The 21,990-nt window shown below is 49.7% G+C and overlaps 1 protein-coding gene across 3 annotated transcripts in view; it reads left to right on the top strand.

The window, feature by feature from the left end:
* Positions 1-21,989, top strand: part of ZNF862 (zinc finger protein 862) — a 35,857-nt gene extending 13,868 nt beyond the window's left edge. For 2 of the 3 annotated variants that reach the window (XM_032401353.1, XM_032401355.1), the window contains 5 exons: positions 329-1,023; positions 2,724-2,901; positions 14,254-14,358; positions 15,209-17,326; positions 18,913-21,989. In XM_032401353.1, the coding sequence (XP_032257244.1) occupies positions 329-1,023; positions 2,724-2,901; positions 14,254-14,358; positions 15,209-17,326; positions 18,913-19,088 (3,272 nt within the window). In that variant the 3' untranslated portion in view covers positions 19,089-21,989. The remainder of the gene's footprint in view (positions 1-328; positions 1,024-2,723; positions 2,902-14,253; positions 14,359-15,208; positions 17,327-18,912) is intronic. The other variant, XM_032401354.1, reaches the window with a different exon arrangement.
* The last annotated feature ends 1 nt before the right edge of the window (position 21,990 follows it).

Here is a 21,990-nt window from a genome sequence, read left to right as displayed (position 1 = left end):
TATCCATAAGTAAGTTGGAACTCCTGAAGATGGTTCCACTATCTTAGGTTGCAGAGATGAAACTGTAGAGATCTTTTTGGCCAGGCGTATCTGCCCTTTAAACTTCAAAAAGGGGGAGATGCTTAAAGCTCATTTGATTGTCTTCCGGGTCAGGTGAGGTGGGCCTGGGGAGCTGGGGGTCTGAAAGAAGAGAATTCCAAGTAGAGCCTGGGCCACTCTTGTGTGTGATTTCCAGCTCTCATATTTGCTACACCGAGAGGCCCATGAGGTGCAGTGGCTCTAACTATAGGATTTCTGAGCAAATTGCATTGGTCTCTTTTCTCTAAAGGGAAAAACGAGATGGGCTGCATGGAAGAAAAGGACTCACGAAGTCCTGCCAGAGAAGCCGGACTAGATCTGCCCCCACAGAAGAAAGCCTGTCTTTCCCACTTCAGCACAGAGCGTGGCAACATTGAGGTAGACTGTACAGGGAAAAGCAAAAAACCCTTGAAGCCCCGCTCTATCCAGAAGTCTTGGTTTGTGCAGTTCCCATGGCTGGTCATGAATGAGGAGCAGACGGCTCTCTTTTGCTCTGCTTGCCGCGAATACCCATCTGTCAGGGACAAACGGTCAAGATTAATAGAAGGTTATACAGGACCATTCAAGGTGGAGACTCTCAAATACCACGCCAAGAGCAAAGCTCACCTGTTCTGCGTCAATGCCTTGGCAGCACGGGACCCCATCTGGGCAGACCGTTTCCAGAGCGTCCGAGAGGAATCTGGAGATGTCCTGGCCAGCCCTGAGCACCTCTTTACGGCAGACTATCCCATATTGTACCCCCCGGGGCCTCTGGGAGCCTATGATAACATGGCCCAGCTCCTGCCCAGCCCAAGAGCTGACCTGGAGGACCCTGGGGGGAATGGAGCATTTCCTACATTGTATCTAGACTGCATTTCTGAGTTGAGGCAAAAAGAAACTGCTGATGATACCCACAGGTCCTCAAATGTCAACATTTTGCGTGATGCTGCTGAACCCGGCGGCCAGGTAATGTGTTTGTAATGATTGCTGTGTCTTGAGGGGAAGGATTCCATACTAGCAACAACACGTGTTGCGTGACGATGACGGGAAAATTATAATAGCCATACCCGCTGCAAACATTATAATGTTCTAGACCCTAACATGCTTACGGTGCACTAGGCATTGTTTTACGTGCTTTACTAGTGTTACCTCATTAATTAATTTATTTAAAGATTTTCTTTCTTTATTTTAGAAAGAGAGAGCACGCATGGGGGGAGGAGCAGAGGGAGAGGGAGAGAGAATCTCAAGCAGACTCCCTGCTGAGCGTGGAGCCCATGCAGGGCTTGATCTTACCACTCTGAGATCATGACCTGAGCTGAAATCAAGAGTCAGCGATTAACCAACTGAGCCACCCAGGCACCCTGTGTTATTTATTTAAGACAACAGCCCTATTATTTTCATCTCCTTTCGCCGATAACAAAACATAATTAGTGGGACAGAACGTTCCAACATCTGATATAAAGAAAACTTCTTCAGTTCAGGACGATAACCTTTATCCAGAATCCAAAATAGTCACAGAACTCAATAAATAATACGTGACCACAGAACAACCACAGAGCTCTTAAATAATTAATTTCTAAAATGTTTTTAACTTTAACTTCAGAATCATGCAGCAGCGTTAAACACTGCAGAATTTCCTCACACGCGTTGTTTTATGTCATGTTTTTGATGCTGCTCTGAGGCTGGTGGAGCAAGTCCTATTAACTCGCCTTCTTGGGAGGACACAGAGCGCGGGGGGACTGACGTGGCCGGAGCCCGAGGGCTCGTGGTGCGCCTCCCGTGGCCACCAGCCGGCGGCACCGCCCCTCCGCTCCCTGCGCACGCGCACGCGGGGCCGGAAGCTCTAGCGCTCACCTCGCGGGTACCTTGTGAGTTCCTAGTTCTTTGCAAAGGTGGCGGTAAGGAACCTGTGCGAGCTGGAATTTTGATTAACGAGATCCTTCACCATTTCTCAACTATTTCATATAAGCAAGATTTTACTAGAAACCATTTTGAGTACCCCTTGGGTATTCCCATGAGAATAGCTCAGCTGTTCCTCAGGCCTCACATCCTAAGGGCCCAGCCAAAGTTAGTAAGCTTGAATTTTTCCAGAATCTAGAAAAGTGACGAAGCTCATTTCTCTTCATGTCCATGTTCCTTCTACTTTTTAGTATTAGAAGCTAATAAATAGGTCTAACCGTTTATATTTGAATTCCTTTAGCAATAAGGCATGTGTCAACCGAGTCACTGAATACAGGCATCTTTCGTTCTTCTGTACCACTTCTTTTTTCTTCCTCTCCCGGTGGGAAATCTCAGCAGGTGCTAGAGGCAGATGGTCACCATTGTAGTCATGGATGGGTAGAAGGCACCGCCTTAGGACTGTATAGGGCAAGTGCAGTCATAAGGCTCTGCAGGACCCCTGTTCTTCAGCGCATTTTTATTTCCTCCTAAGAGACCCTCGGATCAGACTGAGGCTCTTTTTTTTTTTTTTTTTTTTTTTTACCTACTAACTCTGGGCCTCACAAATTTGCTTCTCTGACTTTCAATGGATACATTAATTCCTCAGTTACATCTGGGCCTCTTGGCAAGCCTCCCAAGGGAAATAGGCCTCGAGAAGGACCCTAAAAGTATCACGCTGGGTGTCTGGCGTAAGAGGCGTATTGAGTGACTACTGCTCTTTGTTGCAGGATCCTTCTGAAGAGGGGCTGTTTGAGGAGGTTCCTGTGGTGTTTGAGGAGCTCCCGGTGGTGTTTGAGGATGTGGCGGTGTATTTCACCCGGGAGGAGTGGGGCATGCTAGTCAAGCGGCAGAAGGAGCTGTACAGAGACGTGATGCGGCTGAATTATGAGCTGTTGGCTTCCCTGGGTAAAGATTCACGTAGACCTTTGTTCGCCACCATCATCTGACATGGGAAACCCACAAGGGCAGCTGTGGCTTGTGGTCATCTTCCCATTTCTGCCCTCTCCCTGTACATAGACAGAGAGAGAGATTATATTTTTTGCACCCCAGAACTCTCCCTGCTTTGGGATACAGTACTTTATCCACTCTTCATCCATCTCTCCATCCATCATCCATCCTCCACCAAACACTTATTGACTACCCGCTATGTGCCAGATGGACACAAATGAAGCAAGGTCTCTGCTTTCAGGGGGCTAGCAGGTTTTCGGGAGAGACAGACACTTGAACAAGAAACTCTAAAAATAACACAAGCGCTGTAAAAGAAGTTCAGGAAAAGTGCCCCGAGGCTGCTGAGGAAGGATGATTTCATTTTGCTGGCTGTTGGAGGGAGGGATCAGGAAAGTCTTTACGGGGTATGATATGTTTTAACTGAGTTGGGGGGGGACAGGACAGGTGGACAGGGAGAAGGAAGGGCATCTGGACATGCTAGAGGGAGGGACGGCATGGGCAGAGGCGTGGAGGCGCCTCTCCTTCTTCTATGCCAGGGCTGTTTCCTCATGGCCAGGGGCCAGGAAGTGTTGGTGGGCTTGGCCCAGGTGTTACTAGTGGGGGTACTGGAGAAAGATGAACATAATAGCGCTTGTTACCTTCTCAGAAGAGTGCTCTCTCTTGCATCTACCTCTTGGTCTCTTTGCCTTCTGTTTCCGTCAGATACCCAGGGTTTTCATCAAAAAGGGAAGGCAGGGGGCGTCAAAAAAGGAAGACAACTTTTCATCTTAGAAAGCTCTTATTTACTTACTAGCATATCTGGTAACAGCAACCTTCCAGAAGAGGCTGCTGTGCATGACTTAGGAATACAGCAGCAGTCTGCATCCTGACTTCTACGGGATAAGAACTAAGAATATCTGTGATTTCACTGATGTCCTAGCCCTTGGTTTATACCACCCTTTCATGCGCAGCTAAAACATGGATTATTTTCTGCACATTCCCGACCCGTATGCTTGTTTTTATCATTGTTCATCATTTTTAAATGGCTCCCCAAACATTCAGAAATGATGTAAAAACTGGTTTCTTTTGCAACAATAGAGGTGTCCTCATGCCCTCGGCCCAGGGCACTTGTACGAATTACGCCTTCAAAGAGCGTCACTTCCCCTGGCACTGTTTAAAAGCAGTGAGAATGAAGGGAAATTCATTTTTAAGAAGTACACACCCACTTACAAGAAGTTGGCTTTTGCTTGAAAGGAATGCGCACTAGTGATGTGCTTTGCCCTGGGGACCCCTGTGGAAAGCAGCGGGTGACTGGTATTGAGCACGGGGTGTCTCCCGACGCTGGGGCTGGCCGAGCTCCATGTAAGCACTTGGTCAGTTTCTTTTTAACTTATGTAAGTGAGGAAAGGGGGAACTCTTCGCTCCCTGGGGGAAATAAGGGACAGTTCAGTCTGGGTTATGTTTTGTTTGGATGAACAGTAAGTATAATCAGAGGAAGGGTAATTAAGTTTGCTTGAGGGTTGCAGCTAGGAGTCAGGGAAGGCTTTATAGAGAACGGGGCTGTCCTCGTCGGTCATCTGTGGGACTAAAACGGGTACAGAAGTCTGGAAACAGAGTTGCATTGTGTGATCCCTTTTTGTGACTTTAATTAGGTCTTTAGTGATTATCCTTTAATTGCTGTCTGATTTAGACAGTTTTCATGTGTGAAGTATAAAACTTTAAGGAGACTTCAGAATATAACTGGGGCCAAACAAAAATGATTTGTATGTTTAAATATGAACTTTTAAAGGGCATTGAGCTGATCACTGGGATATAAAACAGTGTTGAAATACAGTGCAGGTGCTATTTTGCTTTGGTGAGTGTTTTTTCTCCCACATTGCATCCTCCTGTGACAACCACTTTAAGAGTTGAGAATCAAATAGTATTTGGTGCTATCTTTCAATTATTATTATTATTATTTTTACAAATAGGACTTCTTCTTGGAGTGAACTTAAATTTTGAAAAAGAAAATCCCATCATAATTTTCACAGCCAAGAAAAGTTCTTTTGGCCTTTGAACAAAATCTCCCATCCATTTTTAATGTTTCTTATATTTTGTCTTAAAATACTGTGTGTGATCTGCTTATACTAAGTGTTTCAGGAAGCTTCTGTGTCTTTATTTTATTCTTATGTCTGGAAATCATAACAGTGGCTTCTGTGGTCACTGAGTATCTACTGTGTGCAGGTCCTGTGTTGAGTCTCATATATATATCCTCTCTAATCCTTAAACCAAACCTCTCAGGCAGGTAGTAGTAGTCTTTTCAGATGAGAAAACAGACCAGGGAATCCCAGCCATCTAGCTGGAAAACAGAGAAACTGAAATTCTTTCTATTCTGTGTATTGTGTGTGCCTTACACTCCTTACACTTCCTGCTTGTGGATGTTTACTGCCAACCGGACTCCATCTCTTTCTGTTTCAAGATTTGTGCTAATCATGTTGTTAATATAATATTATTATTATTATACACCAGGTATAAGATGAGATTATTTAAGACTTCAGTGTAAGAATTTTCTAAAAGTCTTCACTCCCATCCCCAGTCCCCCTTGCAGGAGGTTGCTAGTTTTCCTGGCTCTTTCAGACCTTCTGTGCAGGTCGCTGTTAGCTCCCTCCCTCCACGAGAACTGGCTGGAGAAAGGGGACTGGCTGCCCCCAGTGATCAGCTCACGTTGCTGCAGCTCAGCTCAGCTTAGGTGGTGGGACATCGGGGTCTGCTGGTCATCGTGCTGTTGATTTCCTGTTGCTCAGATCCTTTGAGGAAACCCAGCTAATTCTTCCATTGCTCTTGTTAGGGTTTACAACTAGTAGATTTGTTCTTTTAGATTTTATAATTGTTTTACCTGTTCTTAAAAAGACAGTCTCAATTTGATGTGGTCAGACTTAGTATTAATTTCTGTCAGATGTTTGGCAGTTAAATTGCATGGACCGAAGCTTTTCAACAGGCAGAGTGTTTCCAGGGGAGGTCCACTCACCTGTCACACCCTCCTTGGCTTCATCAGCTGTCTTTTCAATAGGACTGAACATGTAGAGGACAGTCACTTTGTTTATGGAGGAAAAAAAGAGGTGTGTGTTTTGTTTTTAACACTTTCCTTTTTTTTTTTTTTTTTTTGCACAGAATTTTTAACTTTGTTATCAGCTACTGAGCTATGAGATACAAACCAATCAAAAACATTAAAGTTGCTTGAAGCAGGTGTGTACATTTACACTACACAGAAGCCAGAGTCCTATCTTCTGATCCCAGAGCCATCCCTCTGGGGAAGGATGGCCTCAGCTAGGGGGTAAAGGAACACCGTTAAGTTACAATAGTGAGAGTCTCATCCACCTAGGAAAGTAGTCAACAACTGCAGCCGCATTTTTTATGGGCACCAAAAACTTATGTGAAATCAGTTTTTAAAGGTTCTCTTAATCATTAAGTTTTCAAATGAAAACAGGAACCCCACTTCCCCCATAGGCATTCCAGCTCACTACCCAAGAGACTTGAGTACTTCTGTTAAGGCAACTGGAAGCCCACCCTAGCCTTGAATGGTGACTTCTGCCCAGTGTGTGACCTGTTCTTCGTTCACCAGTAAATGGAATCCAACAGAACATGCCATGGGGGAAACAGGAGTTTATGCAGTGCTGCCCTCTGGTAAAAAGGGAACACAGCACTCAACGCAAAAGGCCACGGAGGGCTCCCTGAGAATCCAGTAGATCCAAGAGAAGTAGTGTATAAGCCAATGAGAGCACCCAGCTTCCAAGAACTGTTAAAGGGACTTCCAGAGTCAGTCTCTCCCATTCATGGCACACCTTTGCTCTGATTCTTGCTCACTACAAACCCCTCTGGAAAGACGGGTTTGTTTCTAAGTCTAGAACTTCAGCGCAGGGCTGAGAGACCTCATGAAGTATTCTTCTCCGTGTCCAGCCATCTTTGGCAGCTCTCCTCATAATGCTTTCACCTTCCCACTCCCCTGTGGAGGGACAGAAGGACAGGTGATGGGAGAACCTGGGCTCACACTCAAAGGAGATGGACAAGCTCAGCTGCCCAGGGTCAACTGCTCTGGCCTCATAGTCTCTAATCATTAGTCTCTTAGGAGCAACAGAGAACTGGAAAGCAGCAGAATTTAGAGCAGGATGTTGTTAACACTTTCCTATTTCAGCCTTTTCTTACGTAGACTTGTTTATTTAGAGCTATTTACTTTATCATTCTACAGAGTTTCTGACTATTCTTTTATTTCTGTACTTTATTTTTTTTATAATTTTATTTATTTATTTGAGAGAGAGAGAAACAGAGAGAGAGTGAGAGAGAGAGCACAAGCAGGGTGAGGGGCAGAGGGAGAAGCAGGCTCCCTGCTGAGCAGGGAGCCCGATGCGGGACTTGATCCCAGGATTCTGGGATTATGACCTGAGCTGAAGGCAGACGCTTAACCGACTGAGCCACCCAGATGCCCCTCTTTCCATACTTTAAATTCTGGTTTCAGACTTTGGTCATATTTGATGACGTCTCTTGCTTTCCCCCAGGAAGAAAACTCAATTAGATTCCATTGTTAAGAAACTAATATTTGTCAGTAACAAAAGTAGACATGCCAGTAGAGGGCCTTGGTGGAATCCCTTGTTTTTATTAGTGAAAGTGTCATTACATGCTAAGTGGCAGGTCATGCGCTTCAGGTGGGCAGTGCCTTTTCTACAGGTGAGGTCATCAACTACAGCTAGACGTCACAGAGCTGGGGCCAGAAGTCACGCCTCTAGGCAGAAACCAAAACTGAGTGGGCGGGCCCTCAGTGAGAGATGAGCAGGAGCTCAAATGCTGTGTAGGAGGCCACTGCTGCATGGTGGGCCGGATGTGATGGCCCCCAAGTGGGGGCACTGCAGGAGCTGGGAGAGAACCAAGGCAGGGCGCCAGCTGTCTCCCAGTGATTCACGGGTATGGCCTGCCAGCCTTGGGGTGGCGTTAACCCGGAAGGGTTAGAAGTCTGTGTTTGTAAGCCAAACCATTTTTATGGACTTTATGGAATGCGTGTGTGTGTGCGCGCGTGCATGCACTCACTACAGTTAGGTCCCCTTCGCCATTTTTCCATTACTAAGACTTAGAAAAATCTGTTTGAAATTTCCCTCTGTGTCACTCGTTCTGAAGGGGACAAAAAGAAAAGGTTTTGGGCAACATTTTAGCCACAGCTTCCAGGAAGTCCAGTTGGGGTACACAATTCCTGGGGCCAGTGTGGTGGTGGCGGGGCAGGCAGAGGTGGCCGATCCCCAAGGAAGATATAAATGAGGTGCACAGATTTGGGGATATTCAACCTCCTGTGTGTTTCCAGTTATTTACAGATATTTCTTCATAATTAGTTTTTTTATCTACGTAGTTCTAACAAGACTTAAACCAAAAATGAGAGTACCCTGTCCCAACTTTCTCTGTTGCTGGGTCCTCCTCTCCAGGGGCTCTTAGCTGCATCCTCTAGTAATGTGCCTCATGATTTCTAAGAAATACGCACAGACATTATTTTCAAAAGAGCGAACCTCATAGGATGCACTCAGAAGACAGCTTTATTCTTTCCCATCACTGCTTGTTTGGATCAGCTCTGTGCAGCTTTTTTTCCTCACCCTTTGGGTTGTCAAAAGAAAATTCAGGGAACTTTACTTGATACGAATACCATATTGAGCAAGAAAGGAGCTGTTCATGAACAGGGAGACTTCAAACCCAAGGTGGTTAAGAGCTTGGCTCTCGGCATTTAAAGCTCAGTTTATAAAATATGAAGGAGGGAGTACTTCGGGTTTTTTTTTTTTTTTAATTGTGATTGGTTACTAGAAATTTAGATTCTTCTTAGGGTAGTAGCCCTGTGTAAGTTTTCTTGCGCATAGCCGATTGGCTTGGAACTGTACTAAGGTCACACTGTCATGAAGAAAGCTTAAGTTTTGTTTAAGGCCAGCATCCCATGTAGGCGAAATGAGGGCAGTTTAAGATTTGATGGCATGTTTATGAGTGTCTGGTCTGGGGCTCTATTCAAACTGTGGCCTCCATTCTGGTTTCTCTTTAGCAGGTGAAATCAGTTGCCACACAATAAATTATCACAAATCCAGTGGCTAAATTTTTAACTTATTTCTTATCTTGCAGTTCTAGAGGTCAGAAGTCCAGATGGGCTCAGCTGGGTTCTCTGCTTAGGGTCTCACGTGGCCAAAGTCAGGGTGTCCATCAGACTGGCCTCTTACCAGGAGGCTCTGGGAAGAATCACTGCCAACTGCATTCAAGTTATTGGCAGAATTCAGTTCCTTTTGGTTGTAGGACTGAGGTCCCTGTTTGCTTGCTGGCTTCCCACCAGGCATCATTCTCAGCTCCTACAGGCTGCTCTCACGTCCCTTCCACACGGCCTCCATCCTCCGGCCAGCAGCTGTGTGTTGAATCCTGCTGGCGCTTTGAAGATCCGACTGGCTCTGCTTTTAAAGGGCTGATGTGGTCAGATGAAGTCACCCAGATAGCCTCTCTTTTGCCACGTAACGTCACATAATCATGGGTGTGGTGTCAGGTCACAGGTTCTACCCAGACTGCAAGGAGCAGGGATGAGGAGGGGCCAGAGTCATGGGAGCTCATGTTAGAATTCTGCCTACCCCAGGAGAGAATGTCTTTTTTTCTTTTTCTTTTCTTTCTTATTTATTTTTTGTTCATTTGAGAGAGAGAGAGACAGAGAGGGCACATGCAGGGGGAGCAGCAGAGGGAGAGGGAGAAGCAGGCTCCCTGCTGAGCTGGGAACCTGACGTGGAGCTCGATCCTAGGACCTGGAGATCATGACCTGAGCCGAAGTCAGACACCCAAATAACTGAGCCATCCAGGCTCCCTGAGAATGTCCTTTTCCTTGAGTGATACATGCAGAAGTATTTAGGGATAAAGGGGGTATGAAAACATTTTCCTCTCAATGGTTCAGAAAAATATTGCATCTGTATTATTTATATATTATTCATACACATACATAGAAGAGACAAAGGGAGGAGAGGGAGGGCACATGAACGAATGAGCATGATACAGCAAATGGGACAAAATGTAAATGATTGGAGTCCTTTGTATTATTTTTGAAACTTTTTAATAAGTTTTAAATGCTACAAAAATGTACACCCTCCCCCTAAATTAGGAAACAAAAGTGTAGTTTTTGTGTAGTAGTCAAAAATCCGGATTTCAGCTAAAGCTAAAGTTTCTCACCTCTCCTACCTCAGCCTGGCCCAGGTGTGGAATCTGGAATGTCATGGTAGGAAGGAGGGGGTTCTCCTCCTCCTCCTCCCCCCAGCTAGTTCCACGACTTCTGCTGTGTCCTGGGTGGGAACAGTGGTGGGTGAGTGGGGAGGAGAGGTACGACAGGGGTTTGACCTGGCATCCATCTGTGGCTGGGATCGTGGCAAGCTGATTCTCTGGGTGAGTTTGTGGGTTCTCTGCACCCCTGCCATCACTTGCCACAGTCCCCTCTACACCGGTGACCATCTGCTTTGGCAGTCAGCCCCATGTGGGCTCATTCCTGGGCTGCCAGCAGTCAGGGGCAGAGTCCCTCAAAGTGGCTCCAGGCTTCTCTTTCCCTCGGGGGCCATGTCTGGACCATGGAAAACATATCCTTTGCTCCAACAGACCCTGGGAATGTAGGCTGTTCCCGACATGGCCACCACAAAGGAGCCCATCTGTCAGATTCTGCCTTTAGTCTTCTGCAGGCCTGGATTCATGAGGAGCCCCATATCCCAAGGGATAAAGGTCAGGATGTCATTCCCATTAGGCTTAAGGTCAGGGGAAAGCAGCCCACAGCACCGCTCCCCATGGTAGTGTGGGGGGCCCACAGTACACTTGACATCTCTTTGCAGAAACATCTCTAATATCCAGCTTCCTGACCTCTTCACTTCCAGCACTGTGACTCCTTCTTTTTGTCAAGGGCTAGGGTCACAGCCCCGTTTCGGCCACCCTCCTTTTCAAATCAGGCCTCGGTGGTCTAGCTTTGGGATGGGGGACAGTTGGCTCCTATCTTTTTGGACCTTGAGCCAAAATAGGCAGGCAGACTCACACTTTAATATCCTGTTGCATATGTTTATTGCTATTCCTGATTTGTTGATTTTACATGGATATTCTCTCTTGATTCCTACCATGGAAGATGAAGATCCAGCCCTCTTCCGTCACCCCGGGCCCCTATTCCGTCCCTCCACCCTCTAAGAACAAGTACATCACACTTTCTTGATTAATTCAATGTAAATTGTTTACCTAATTATGATTATGTATTACTTATTTCTGATCAAAGTGGCATATTATGATGATTTTCCTTTGTTGTAGGATCTTTCCCCCCTGGAATTGAAATATTTTCTTATTTTTTATTTTGCTAGTTTTCTGTCCTCTCAATGATTCTTCTCTAACTCTCCTGGGGAATTATAAAACTCCTCTGAAGAGTTTTTTTTTTTTCTCAAAGATTTTATTTATTTGACAGAGGGAGACACAGCGAGAGACGGAACACAAGCAGGGGGAGTGGGAGAGGGAGAAGCAGACTCCCAGCGGAGCAGGGAGCCTGATGTGGGGCTCAATCCCAGGACCCCGGGATCATGACCTGAGCTGAAGGCAGACGCTTAATGACTGAGCCACCCAGGCACCCACCTCTGAAGAGTCTTTTCCCCATGATCAGGCATCCTGTGACAGATCAATTTCACTCTTTTTCTGGGGACGTCCATTATCAGGCCTTCCATCCTCCTGCTCTGTCTAAACTGGCTGTTATTTAGGCTGTTATTTAGTGGTCTCACACTTTCCTTTTTCCCACTCCCATTCCCTGGCTCTATCTCTTCTTCCAGGTTTATATCTTCATTTCGTTGGAGCTCATCTTCCAGTAACTTCCCAAGAAAGGGCACATGGGAGAACATGCCTTACTCTGTCCTTAGAATCGGAAGCTTGGTTGGGCATAGAATTCTAGGTTGGAAAGAGTTTTCCTCAGTATTTTGAAAGCATTGCCTTTAGGTATTACTGGTGCTGAGGAGAAGTCTAAATGCCTTTTTATAACTAAATCTTTGAACACAGCCCATTTTTTCTACTCTGAAAGGTTTTAAGATCTAGTCCAGTGTTCCGAAATGTTTAATAATATCAGTGATTTTTCACTTCTCGTCCTGGGTGTCTGGACACCGTTCCCTTCCAGGCGAAAACTCACGTTTTCCAGTTTTGGGAAATGTTCTTGTACAATTTCTTCCTATCGATTTTCTATTTTCTTTCTTCAAGAAAGTCCTATTAGTTAGATATTGGACTTCCTAAATTGAGCCTCTGGTTCTATTTTATTTTTTTCTTCTTCTATTTTCTGCTTCTTTTTTGTTCTACTTTCTTGGAGATTTTCTCAAGTTTATTTTCTAACAAGTCTGTTGAATGTTTTAATTTCTATCATATTTTTAAAAAATATTTTATTTATTTATTTGAAAGAGTGCATGCGGGGGGAGGAGCAGAGGAAGAGGGAGAGGGAAATAACCTTCAGCAGACTCTGTGCTGAGCGCCGAGCCCCACAGGGGACTCGATCCCATGACCCCGAGATCACAACCTGAGCCAAAACAAAGAGTCAGAAACCTAAGCGATTGAGCTACCCAGGCACCCCTCTTCTCTCTTATTTTTAATCTCAAAGTCCCTGTTGCTCCTTTTGCAGATGACTCTCACGACTTTTCTCTCTGGGAACATGAATAATGGTTTTTTTAAGTTCTGCTTTGTTCCCTGCAGTTTCTGTAGTTCCTCCGATCCCTTTTCCTACTGGTTTCATGTTAGAGGCTTGTCTTAAATAAATATCCTGCGGTTCATTCAGGTTTAAGAGTAAAGCCTTGAGAAACCTGGCAGGCAGCCCTGCGCAGTGGCTGGGGCTCGTCAAGCTTTCTCTGCGGGTCTCACTGAAGAGCTGCAGAGGTCAGTGTCCCGTGGGCCTCTGGGGCAGGAGGGGATGGGGAGGGGCAATTCTGTTTCTCCAAAGAAGACTCGCCCCAGCAGCCCAACCTGTGTCCTTGGAGCTGAGTAGCGCACCTTTCAGAACACAGACTCTTCATCACTGCAGCCCTTCTCCTTCTTCCAGTATCCCCACCCTCCCCGGGTCTGGAACCTTTCAGTTCAGTTTTTCCGAGAACTAAATCTCCATTCTCCTCCTCGGGTGAGGGTGGGTGAGGGTGGCGGCGTTCTCGGGTTTCCTGGAATGGGTGGGAGGCCCCAGGCTGGAGTGGTCTCTGCAGACTAGGCGCCCACCCTTCCCCCCTGTTCCTTACCCGCCACCTTCCGCCGCTCCTGGCGCCTCCAGTCCCGGGGTCTTTGGGGGATTCTGCAGTCAAACGCACTTCTTTCTCCTTGCTGCCCCCTTTGTCAGCATTTGCTGTTCAGCTCTATTTGTTCTGCTCTTTTATCTCCTTTCCTTCTTCCGAAAGTGTATTAACGTTTCTTTGTATTATTATTATTACTATTACTCCTTTGTCCTCATCTTAGAGATGTTTTAAAAAGGGTGTGTGTTCAGTCTACCACACTTCAACAATGTATTTAATTATATTTTTATTAGTAGTAAATATATGGATGCACACACACATATAACAAATATAAATATATACATATATTCAAGTGATCCAAGAGATGCAGGGCGACAATAATGACTATGGCCCGAGAAGCTGTTCCTGTGTCCCTCCACAGAAAGTTTATGCACACATTCACACACATACCAAGGCATGTAAGTAGATATTAATGGATTTTATTTTAAATCAAGAAGGCAATTTCTTTTCATACCCCTGAGAATATTCATATCTTAAATAAAGGTCAGTGCTTAACCCAAAGGCACGAATCTCTTCTAGTCGGATTTCAGGTTTCACGGCAGGTGGTGGACATTTTTAAGGGGCCTTTCAAGTGCCCCTGAAAACAACCCATGCAGTAAGGCACCTGCCCCACGGCTAGCCGTGGTGGCTCTGGGAGCACGGGCACAGCAGAGTGCTGGCCAGTGGCGGTCTTCCCCGTCTCGTGTGGCCCTCTTCATCATCCCTGCCCTCTCCTCCTACTGCACCCCGTGTCCCCCCCACGGCCACCTCCCTCCAGACACGCTCAGCTGAGCCCTGGCTCCCGTGGCTGGCCCACGGAGCTAAGGGCGTGATTTATCCTGGCTAAGGAGTGCACCTGACTCTGACTGCCTCTTGGGTTTTAGGAATAGATTGGCGCACAAGATGGGAATGTTTTCATCGTGGCCCTGGCTGAGTAAACTTTATTAAGAGATAGACTCAGAGGCTGAACTGAACATTTCAGTTTCCACAAATAGCTTCGGGCAGGCTACCTGACTTGATTCCATAGCAGTGACCTCAGTTTGACTCTCCGTCCCCGCACTAGGGCCTGCTGCTGCCAAACCAGACTTGATCTCAAAACTGGAACGTCGAGCTGCACCCTGGATCAAGGACCCAAACGGGCCGAAGTGGGGGAAAGGTCGTCCTCCAGGTGAGTCTTGCCCTACCGAGTTCTGAAGGGCACATCCTGGGGCCCGTGTGGCCATGGCAAGTCATCCCGTGTCTGTTCGGCTGCCCCGTCCTGCTCCTGTTGCACACCGGGCCTTGTGTCAGGCTCTGCTGGACAAAGAGGAGTAAGAAACTAACTCTGCCCTCCGAGTGTCAAATAGGGAAACAGGGACAGTATGGGACAAAGGAGGCCCTTTGATGAGCAGAAGTGCTAACGGGACCCGTGGCGGAGCTGACGGGGGGCATGCGGGAGGCCCTGGTTGTGAGGAGCTATGTGACCCAAGGGCCTGTGAGCCGCCCTTCTTCCCTCCTCCTCCGGTTTCCAGCGGCAGCACCACTGGTCTGTGCAAGCTGGCTGTTTTGTGTATCTCAGTCAGGGGCTTACTGGCTCATAACTACCGTGTAGACTGCTCGACCTCCCTTCTTTCTAAGGCTCATAGGAAGACTTGCAGATGTTTAACCTCATTTCTTTGTGCTGCCTCGAAAGAGGATTAAAGTCACCTGTTTATCCAATAGCATCTATAGCCAAGGTGGCTGATTAAGCTTATTAGCGGCTGATGTCCCATGATCGCAGCGTAGCTATGTGGCTAGAGACCGGGAGGTTGGCTAAAGAGCCCACAAGGATTAGCATACATCTCTTCGGAAGCAAGCTAACTTGCATAGATAATAATGGGAAAGGGTTTAAAGAGAAGTCAGTAATGATCTCTAGAAAGGTGGATCACAGTCAACTCTGCTTTTCCTATGGGATACTCAGTAAATTGGGATGTCTTAACTGATGGGAGACTGCAGAGTTCTAGGCAGCAAAACCAAGCTCATTTTTATTTGCTCCAAAGGGAAGAAGAAGATGGTGGCCATAAGAGAGGCAGACACACAAGCCTTGGCTGTAGAATCTGCAGTGCTTCCCCCAGCAACTTCTATGGAGACCTGTAGCTCCTACTGCAATTCCAGCCTTTGTGAAGTCGAAGTAGATGGCCCTAGGAAAATCAAGAGGACTTACAGACCCCGTTCCATTCAGAGGTCATGGTTTGGGCAGTTCCCATGGTTAGTAATTGACCCAAAGGAGACCAAGCTCTTCTGCTCAGCTTGCAAAGAAAGACCGAATCTCCATGACAAATCGTCCCGGTTAGTCCGAGGTTACACGGGGCCTTTTAAAGTGGAGACTTTAAAATACCATGAGGTCAGCAAAGCACACAAGCTCTGTGTCAACACTGTTGAAATCAAGGAAGACGCCCCTCCGGCTGCCCTGGTCCCAGAGATCTCCAGCGACCTGATGGCGAACATGGAGCACTTCTTCAACGCCGCCTACTCCATTGCGTACCACTCGAGGCCTCTGAATGACTTTGAGAAGATCCTGGAACTCCTCCAAAGCACCGGGACCATGATTTTGGGCAAGTACCGAAATCGCACCGCATGCACTCAGTTCATCAAGTACATCTCTGAGACCCTGAAGAAGGAGATCCTCGAGGATGTCCGGAACTCCCCTTGCGTGAGTGTGTTGCTGGACAGCTCCACAGACGCCTCGGACCAGTCCTGTGTGGGGATTTACGTCCGCTACTTTAAGGGGATAGATGTGAAAGAGTCCTACATCACCTTGGCCCCTCTCTACAGTGAGACGGTGGATGGCTACTTTGAGACTATCATCTCTGCCCTGGATGAACTGGACATCCCCTTCCGGAAGCCCGGTTGGGTGGTGGGCCTGGGAACCGATGGCTCCACCACGCTGAGCTGCAGAGGAGGCCTCGTGGAAAAGTTCCAAGAGGTCATCCCCCAGCTGCTGCCCGTCCACTGTGTTGCCCACCGGCTGCACCTGGCTGTGGTAGACGCATGTGGGGGCATCGATCTGGTGAAGAAGTGTGACCGGCACATTCGAACGGTCTTCAAGTTTTACCAGTCCTCAAACAAAAGGCTGAATGAGCTGCAGGAAGGCGCAGCTCCCCTGGAGCAGGAGATCACCCGCCTCAAGGACCTGAGCGCCGTCAGGTGGGTGGCCAGCAAGAGGCGCACGCTGAATGCGCTCATCGTGAGCTGGCCTGCCCTGGCCCGGCACCTCCAGGGCGTGGCGGAAGCTGGGGGCCAGACTGGGCACAGGGCCAAAGGCATGCTGAAGCTGATGAAGAGCTTCCATTTCGTCAAGTTCTGCCACTTCCTTTTGGACTTCCTGAGCATCTACAGGCCTCTGTCTGAGGTGTGCCAGAAGGAGATGGTGCTGATTACAGAGGTGAACTCCACGCTGGGACGGGCCTACGTAGCCCTGGAGACCCTCCGTCACCAGGCGGGGCCCAAAGAGGAAGAGTTCAACGCCGGCTTCCGGGATGGGCGGCTCCACGGCATCTTCCTGGACAGAATGGAGATGGCGGAACAGCGCTTCCAGGCGGACCGGGAAAGGATGATCCTGACTGGGATCGAGTACCTCCAGCAGAGGTTTGACACGGCCCGGCCCCCACAGCTCAAGAACATGGAGGTGTTCGACACCACGGCCTGGCCAAGTGGGATGGAACTGGCCAGTTTTGGGAACGACGATATTCTAGCCCTGGCCAGATACTTTGAGCTCTCGCTCCCTGCAGGATACAGCGAGGAGGCGCTCCTGGAGGAGTGGCTGGGCCTGAAAGCCATGGGCAGGAACCTCCCGTTCTCCATGCTGTGTAAGAACACCCTGGCCCAGCACTACCGCTTCCCGCTGCTGAGCAGGCTCGTGGCGGTGGTGGTGTGCGTGCCCGTCTCCGCCTCCTGCTGTGAGCGGGGCTTCAGTGCCATGAGCCGGATCAGGACTGAGGAGAGGACCAAGCTCTCCAACGAGGTGATCAACATGCTCATGATGACAGCGGTGAACGGGGTGGCAGTCACGGAGTACGACCCCCAGCCTGCCATCCAGCACTGGTACCTGACCTCCTCGGGCCGGCGGTTCAGCCACGTCTGCGCATGTGCCCAAGCGCCGCCCCGCGCCCAGGCACGTAAGTGCACGTGACCGAGTCCCCGGGCAGTCTGACCTTCCCGATCCCACGCTGGCCTTGACGTCTGCGAGGGCCTGGCAATGGCCGCCATCACCAGAGGCTTGGTCTCAGGTGTCCCCAGTGGGTGCTCGGGATGTGACACGTACCCTCCAAGAGCTTCAGACCCAGTGAGGCAGGCGGGACGCACACACACTGCAGGCAGGGGCGTAGCGCTGGAGCACGAATTCTCAGAGCCAGTCTGCCCCAGGCCCAAATTCTGGCTCTGCTAACTAGTGTGTGACCTCGGGCCAGTTCACCTCATTGTGCCTTGGTTTTTCTTCGGAAGAGGGCACAGCATCTGGCCCGTGATGCCAGTGGCATTCTGGAAAGGTCCACCCACTACTGGAAGTAACCAGAGCACCGGACGAGCTAGGGCAGTGACAGCACATTCTCCGAGGGGCTGGGTAGACTCTTTCGGGAGGGAAGAAGTCAGTGCAGGTCAGAGGGGCCGTGAAGAAGGTGCTAGGTGGAGGAGAGGGTTGGGGCATGCCGGGTGCGGAGGCGCCTCGCAGTCCCCTCGGAGCACTAGGCTGGAGGGCTGGGGTGGGGACCGGGCTGGAGGGGAAGTTAGGTTACATGGCAGGTGAGTTACTGAGTCTTAGGCAAGACATTTTCCTCTTTTCAAGTAGTCACTGAAATGAAAACCAGAGAGTTTCTCCAGGCTGTTCATGTTTTACTTCCCAGTGACAGCAGTGAAGCTTCTTCCTTGACACCTTCTTATTGCTGGTCTCCTTCCAGCACTTGTGCTCTCGTGGGTTACTGCCCAGTCTGTGGTCAGCAGTGGACTGGGTCTCAGGGTTGACAGGCTCCATAGGAAGCAGAGTGGCCCCTATCCGGTTGCTGAGCAAGGGGAGGGGCCCGGGGTCGAAGTGGAGAGGAGACCGGGAGGGCCGAGGTGGGGAGCCAGGCAGTGCATCCTTCACCCACGCGTTTGCTGCATGAGCTGCTCCCTACATCCAGCCCTGTGGGGGTGAAGGAGAAAGACACTCTCAGGTGTGTTCTCATCGGGGCAGTGGGGCTGGTACATCTGAAGCAAATAGAGGACACTACCCAATTTGATATGATAAGGTCCTCTTTCCCAGGCAGGGTTCTCAACCTCAGCACTGTTGACACTGAAGGTCGGATCATTCCTCACGTGAGGCCTGGCCTATGTGTGGTAGGATCTTGAGCATCCCTGACCTGCACCCCTTACATACTCACTGGGTCCCCATAGCACTCACCCAGCTGTAGCTATCAAAAGTGTCTCCAGGCATTGTCATGTGTCCCCTGGATGGCAGAGCTCTGGCCATACCGTGGAGACGGGAGCCCGGGCCTCCCTCCCCCATTCATAGAAAGTTCCCAGGTGAGACCTGCGTCCGAGGGTGAGAGATGACCAGAGCGAGACTAGATCCGGCCTGCCCAGAGCAGCCTCCGTCCCGTCTCCAGCCTGTTCTGCATGCCTTCCTCACCGAGCATACCTTGGGGTGCAGTTGGACTTGGGAAGGGGATCATCATCCAATCTGTTTTCCCCTCAGTGTAATTGTGGGTTCTCTTTCCTCTCGCACAAGGAGCAGGGCTCAGGAAGGAGAAGATGGGGGCGCTCTTTATGGAGGAGGCTGTGACCCAGAAGCCACCCATTCCATCCTACAGGGAGCCAGTGGAGATCCTGAAGGACTGCATCATGGACCCTCCCGACAGACTCCTGTACCCCCATACCAGCCAAGAGGCCCCCGAGCTGTCCTGACAGCTCCCATAGGAGCAGGATTCCTAGGCATCGCCTTGGAGACCCCCTGCTGCCCTGCCCCTTGGAATCATGGTGACAGGCTCTCTGCAGAATCTAGGCTACCCTAGAATCTTCGTTTGGGGGGGACTCTCTAAACACCAGAAGGGGGCAGTGACAAGATAGTTAAGCCCACCTCCCAGAGAGGCAGGGTAATCAGGAGCACAAACCTGTTCACCAAGGCCCCTCTCTAAGCAGCGGTGACCTCACAGCACTGAAATAGGCCGAAAGGTTCCGATCTCAAATTCATCTTTAAGGTGCTTCAGGAAATGATCCTATCAGCAAAGATTTCACCCCATGTTCTGGGAGCAAGAGGACTTCTCTGAAGTGGGAGAGACTGTTGGCGGGAGGGGCTTAAAGGAGCATCCCAGCCCCCGCGGATGGTTGGGGGGCCGCAGGGGCACGGAGCAGGCACCTGGGGAGGGGCGGAGGGTGACCAGACTCGGGGGACAACTGGCCTGGCTCCATGGCAGACGCAGGGAAGCCTCAACTCCAGACGGGAGACTCACAGCAGAGAATTTCTCTACCTCCTCCAGGGCCTCCCTTAGGAGGAGGCAAGCAAAACCCTCTGCACAAAGCACTCGAGGTCATCCTCCTATAGCCCCAGGACCATGGAAGAAAGGCTTTCCGGGAGGGAGCCTGCTGCTTCTCACCGGTGGCAGCCCTTCTGTGTGAACTGCTCCAGTGTTGGACGTGAGCCTGGCTTCCTGAGGAGTGGACACGTGCAAGCTTGCCCTGGGGAGGCTTGTGATCCAGCCCAGCTCTGCTGCAGGCAGAGGTTCAACCAGAATTAATGCCTTCCTCTTTTCTGTGCCTCGATTTCCCTCCCCATGACATGGCAGCAGAGAATTCAAGTGCCTGCTGGCTCCTGGTCTGCCACAGGATGGACAGCGTCTCCGGCACCCTGAAAGACAGACCTCGGGCGGCACAGAGTGGGCTTAGCTGCCTTCAGCCCTTGTCCTTGTCCCTTGCTACCGACGTCCTTACTATGGGAAGAGGTGCTCCCAAAGTGTGCCACTCTTCTCGAAGTTGCTCTGGGACCCAGCCTGGGAATCACTAGGGGTGCTTGTTAAATATGCTCCCCCCATACCTGCCCGATCAGATCTGCAGGACCGGGGCTCAGGGATGGGCCGTTGTCCGCAGGATCCTCCAGGAGCTTTGTGGGCCCACTCAAACTTGAGGACCCCCACCCCATCTCTCCGACCTCCCGGAAGTAAAGCACTTTCCCCTCCAGGGCAGTTTCATTTTGGCAGGTTCCTAGGCTGCTTATCTGGTGGGGATGATGTGGGGCCTAGGTCCTGCCTTCCTAAACCACGGATTGTTTGCCCCCTGCCTTTTAGACAGGCAGGAAGTGGTGCGTCCCGGCCTCACACTTGGGGGCCCTGCCCTGTGCTGCAAGTACAAGTTGTCTGGCCCTTAGCCAGCAGTCTGTTCTCCTCCCAGTCCTAGGGTGGTGCTCGGATCCAGTGTCCCCCTGGTTCCTGATGTTTCTGACTCTCCCTTCCCACCACCCACCCTTAGCACTTAGCCTTAATGCCATCGCCTTCCTGTTTTCTTTAGCTGTGGGCCAGGAATTCACTCTCACTCTCTACCTTTTATTTAGCCTGTGGAAATGTCTCTCTCCCAGCCCCATGGTCTAGGGTCTGAGGTATACCATGGGCCCTTGCAGCTACAGCTCTGGCCATACCGTGGAGATGGGAGCCCGGGCCTCCCTCCCCCATTCATAGAAGGTTCTATGGGAGTTCAGGAGTCTGCCTGAGGCTAGGTGTTGTGGGTGTGAATTGGTGAGATGGAAGAGAGAGAGACCCCTCAAAGTGGGGACTGTCAGCCCCACTCTATTCCTAGATTCCAAATTGAGGTGAATTTCTGGCAAGCCTCCTCCCCATGGCCTCTCCCATTCTTTAAGAATCCTCAGAGGATGAGGCCAGTCCCTCAAGCAGTGTTGTGTGTGAGTTCCACACACACAATTCCCTGTGCTGCTCTCGGCGTGGAGGTGGAGGCCAGGTAGGGAAGCACCCAGCCTCCACATCCATGTTCTGAGGAAGCCTCCAATGCCAGCTTTTGGGAAGGCTGGGCCCCTTGGAGGGGGTGACTGAAAATGCTGTTTATCATAGAGGTTTGCACTATCCACATTTCTCGTGGGGCGCAGGCATGCTAGCTAACGGCAAAGATGACTACCCACCTTTTTGTGCAGGACCCAGGGCTGACACGTGGTGAGCACCCTTACCGGAGACTATTACCCAACCCGAGCTCTTTGTTTTGTTTCAAGACACTCGCTGCGCTTCAAATCCAGGGCCTGGAGATACCCTGGTTGGAGAGCCGTCCTATTTTTGCCTCACAAGGACAAAAGCTGAAGGGCACGGGGAATAGAAGGAGCAAGCCTTGGCCAGAGTCCTAGCTACGCCTCCACTCTCCTTTCCTTCCTGTAATCTTCATATCATCTCCACGTTCTGATCCTGGCACTCCCCCCATCCCTACCCACACCCCATAACTGCTGCCCACGGGGTCTGACGTTCTGAGTTTTAACCGGCATTATAACCGATGGTTTGATTCCAGTAGCCATAGAGACCAGGCGGGGGGGAGCGACCTCAGCCCCCTGTCCTCGCCGGACATCTCAGACAGTAACCTACTCTAGACCTTTGCTTCTCCCTCAAGGCCACGTGGAGTACCTAGGGTGCTAAGTATTTGGCAAGACGGTGTGAAGATTGGCCAATTGCCTCGTGCAGGTGTCTGTCAGCCAAGGATACTCAGGGTGATTGGCAAGGGGATGTCCTCTCCTCTTCTGGTTTCAAAGAGGTGCAAATGAGGTTTAAAAAACCATGTTTGATTCTCAACCTTTTGCTACCTGAATAAAGCAGAGTTTATT

This window comes from Phoca vitulina, unplaced genomic scaffold (assembly GCF_004348235.1).
Source record: "Phoca vitulina isolate PV1807 unplaced genomic scaffold, GSC_HSeal_1.0 scaffold4, whole genome shotgun sequence".
NCBI lineage: Eukaryota > Metazoa > Chordata > Mammalia > Carnivora > Phocidae > Phoca > Phoca vitulina.
This window is presented reverse-complemented; position numbering and strand designations above follow the sequence as displayed.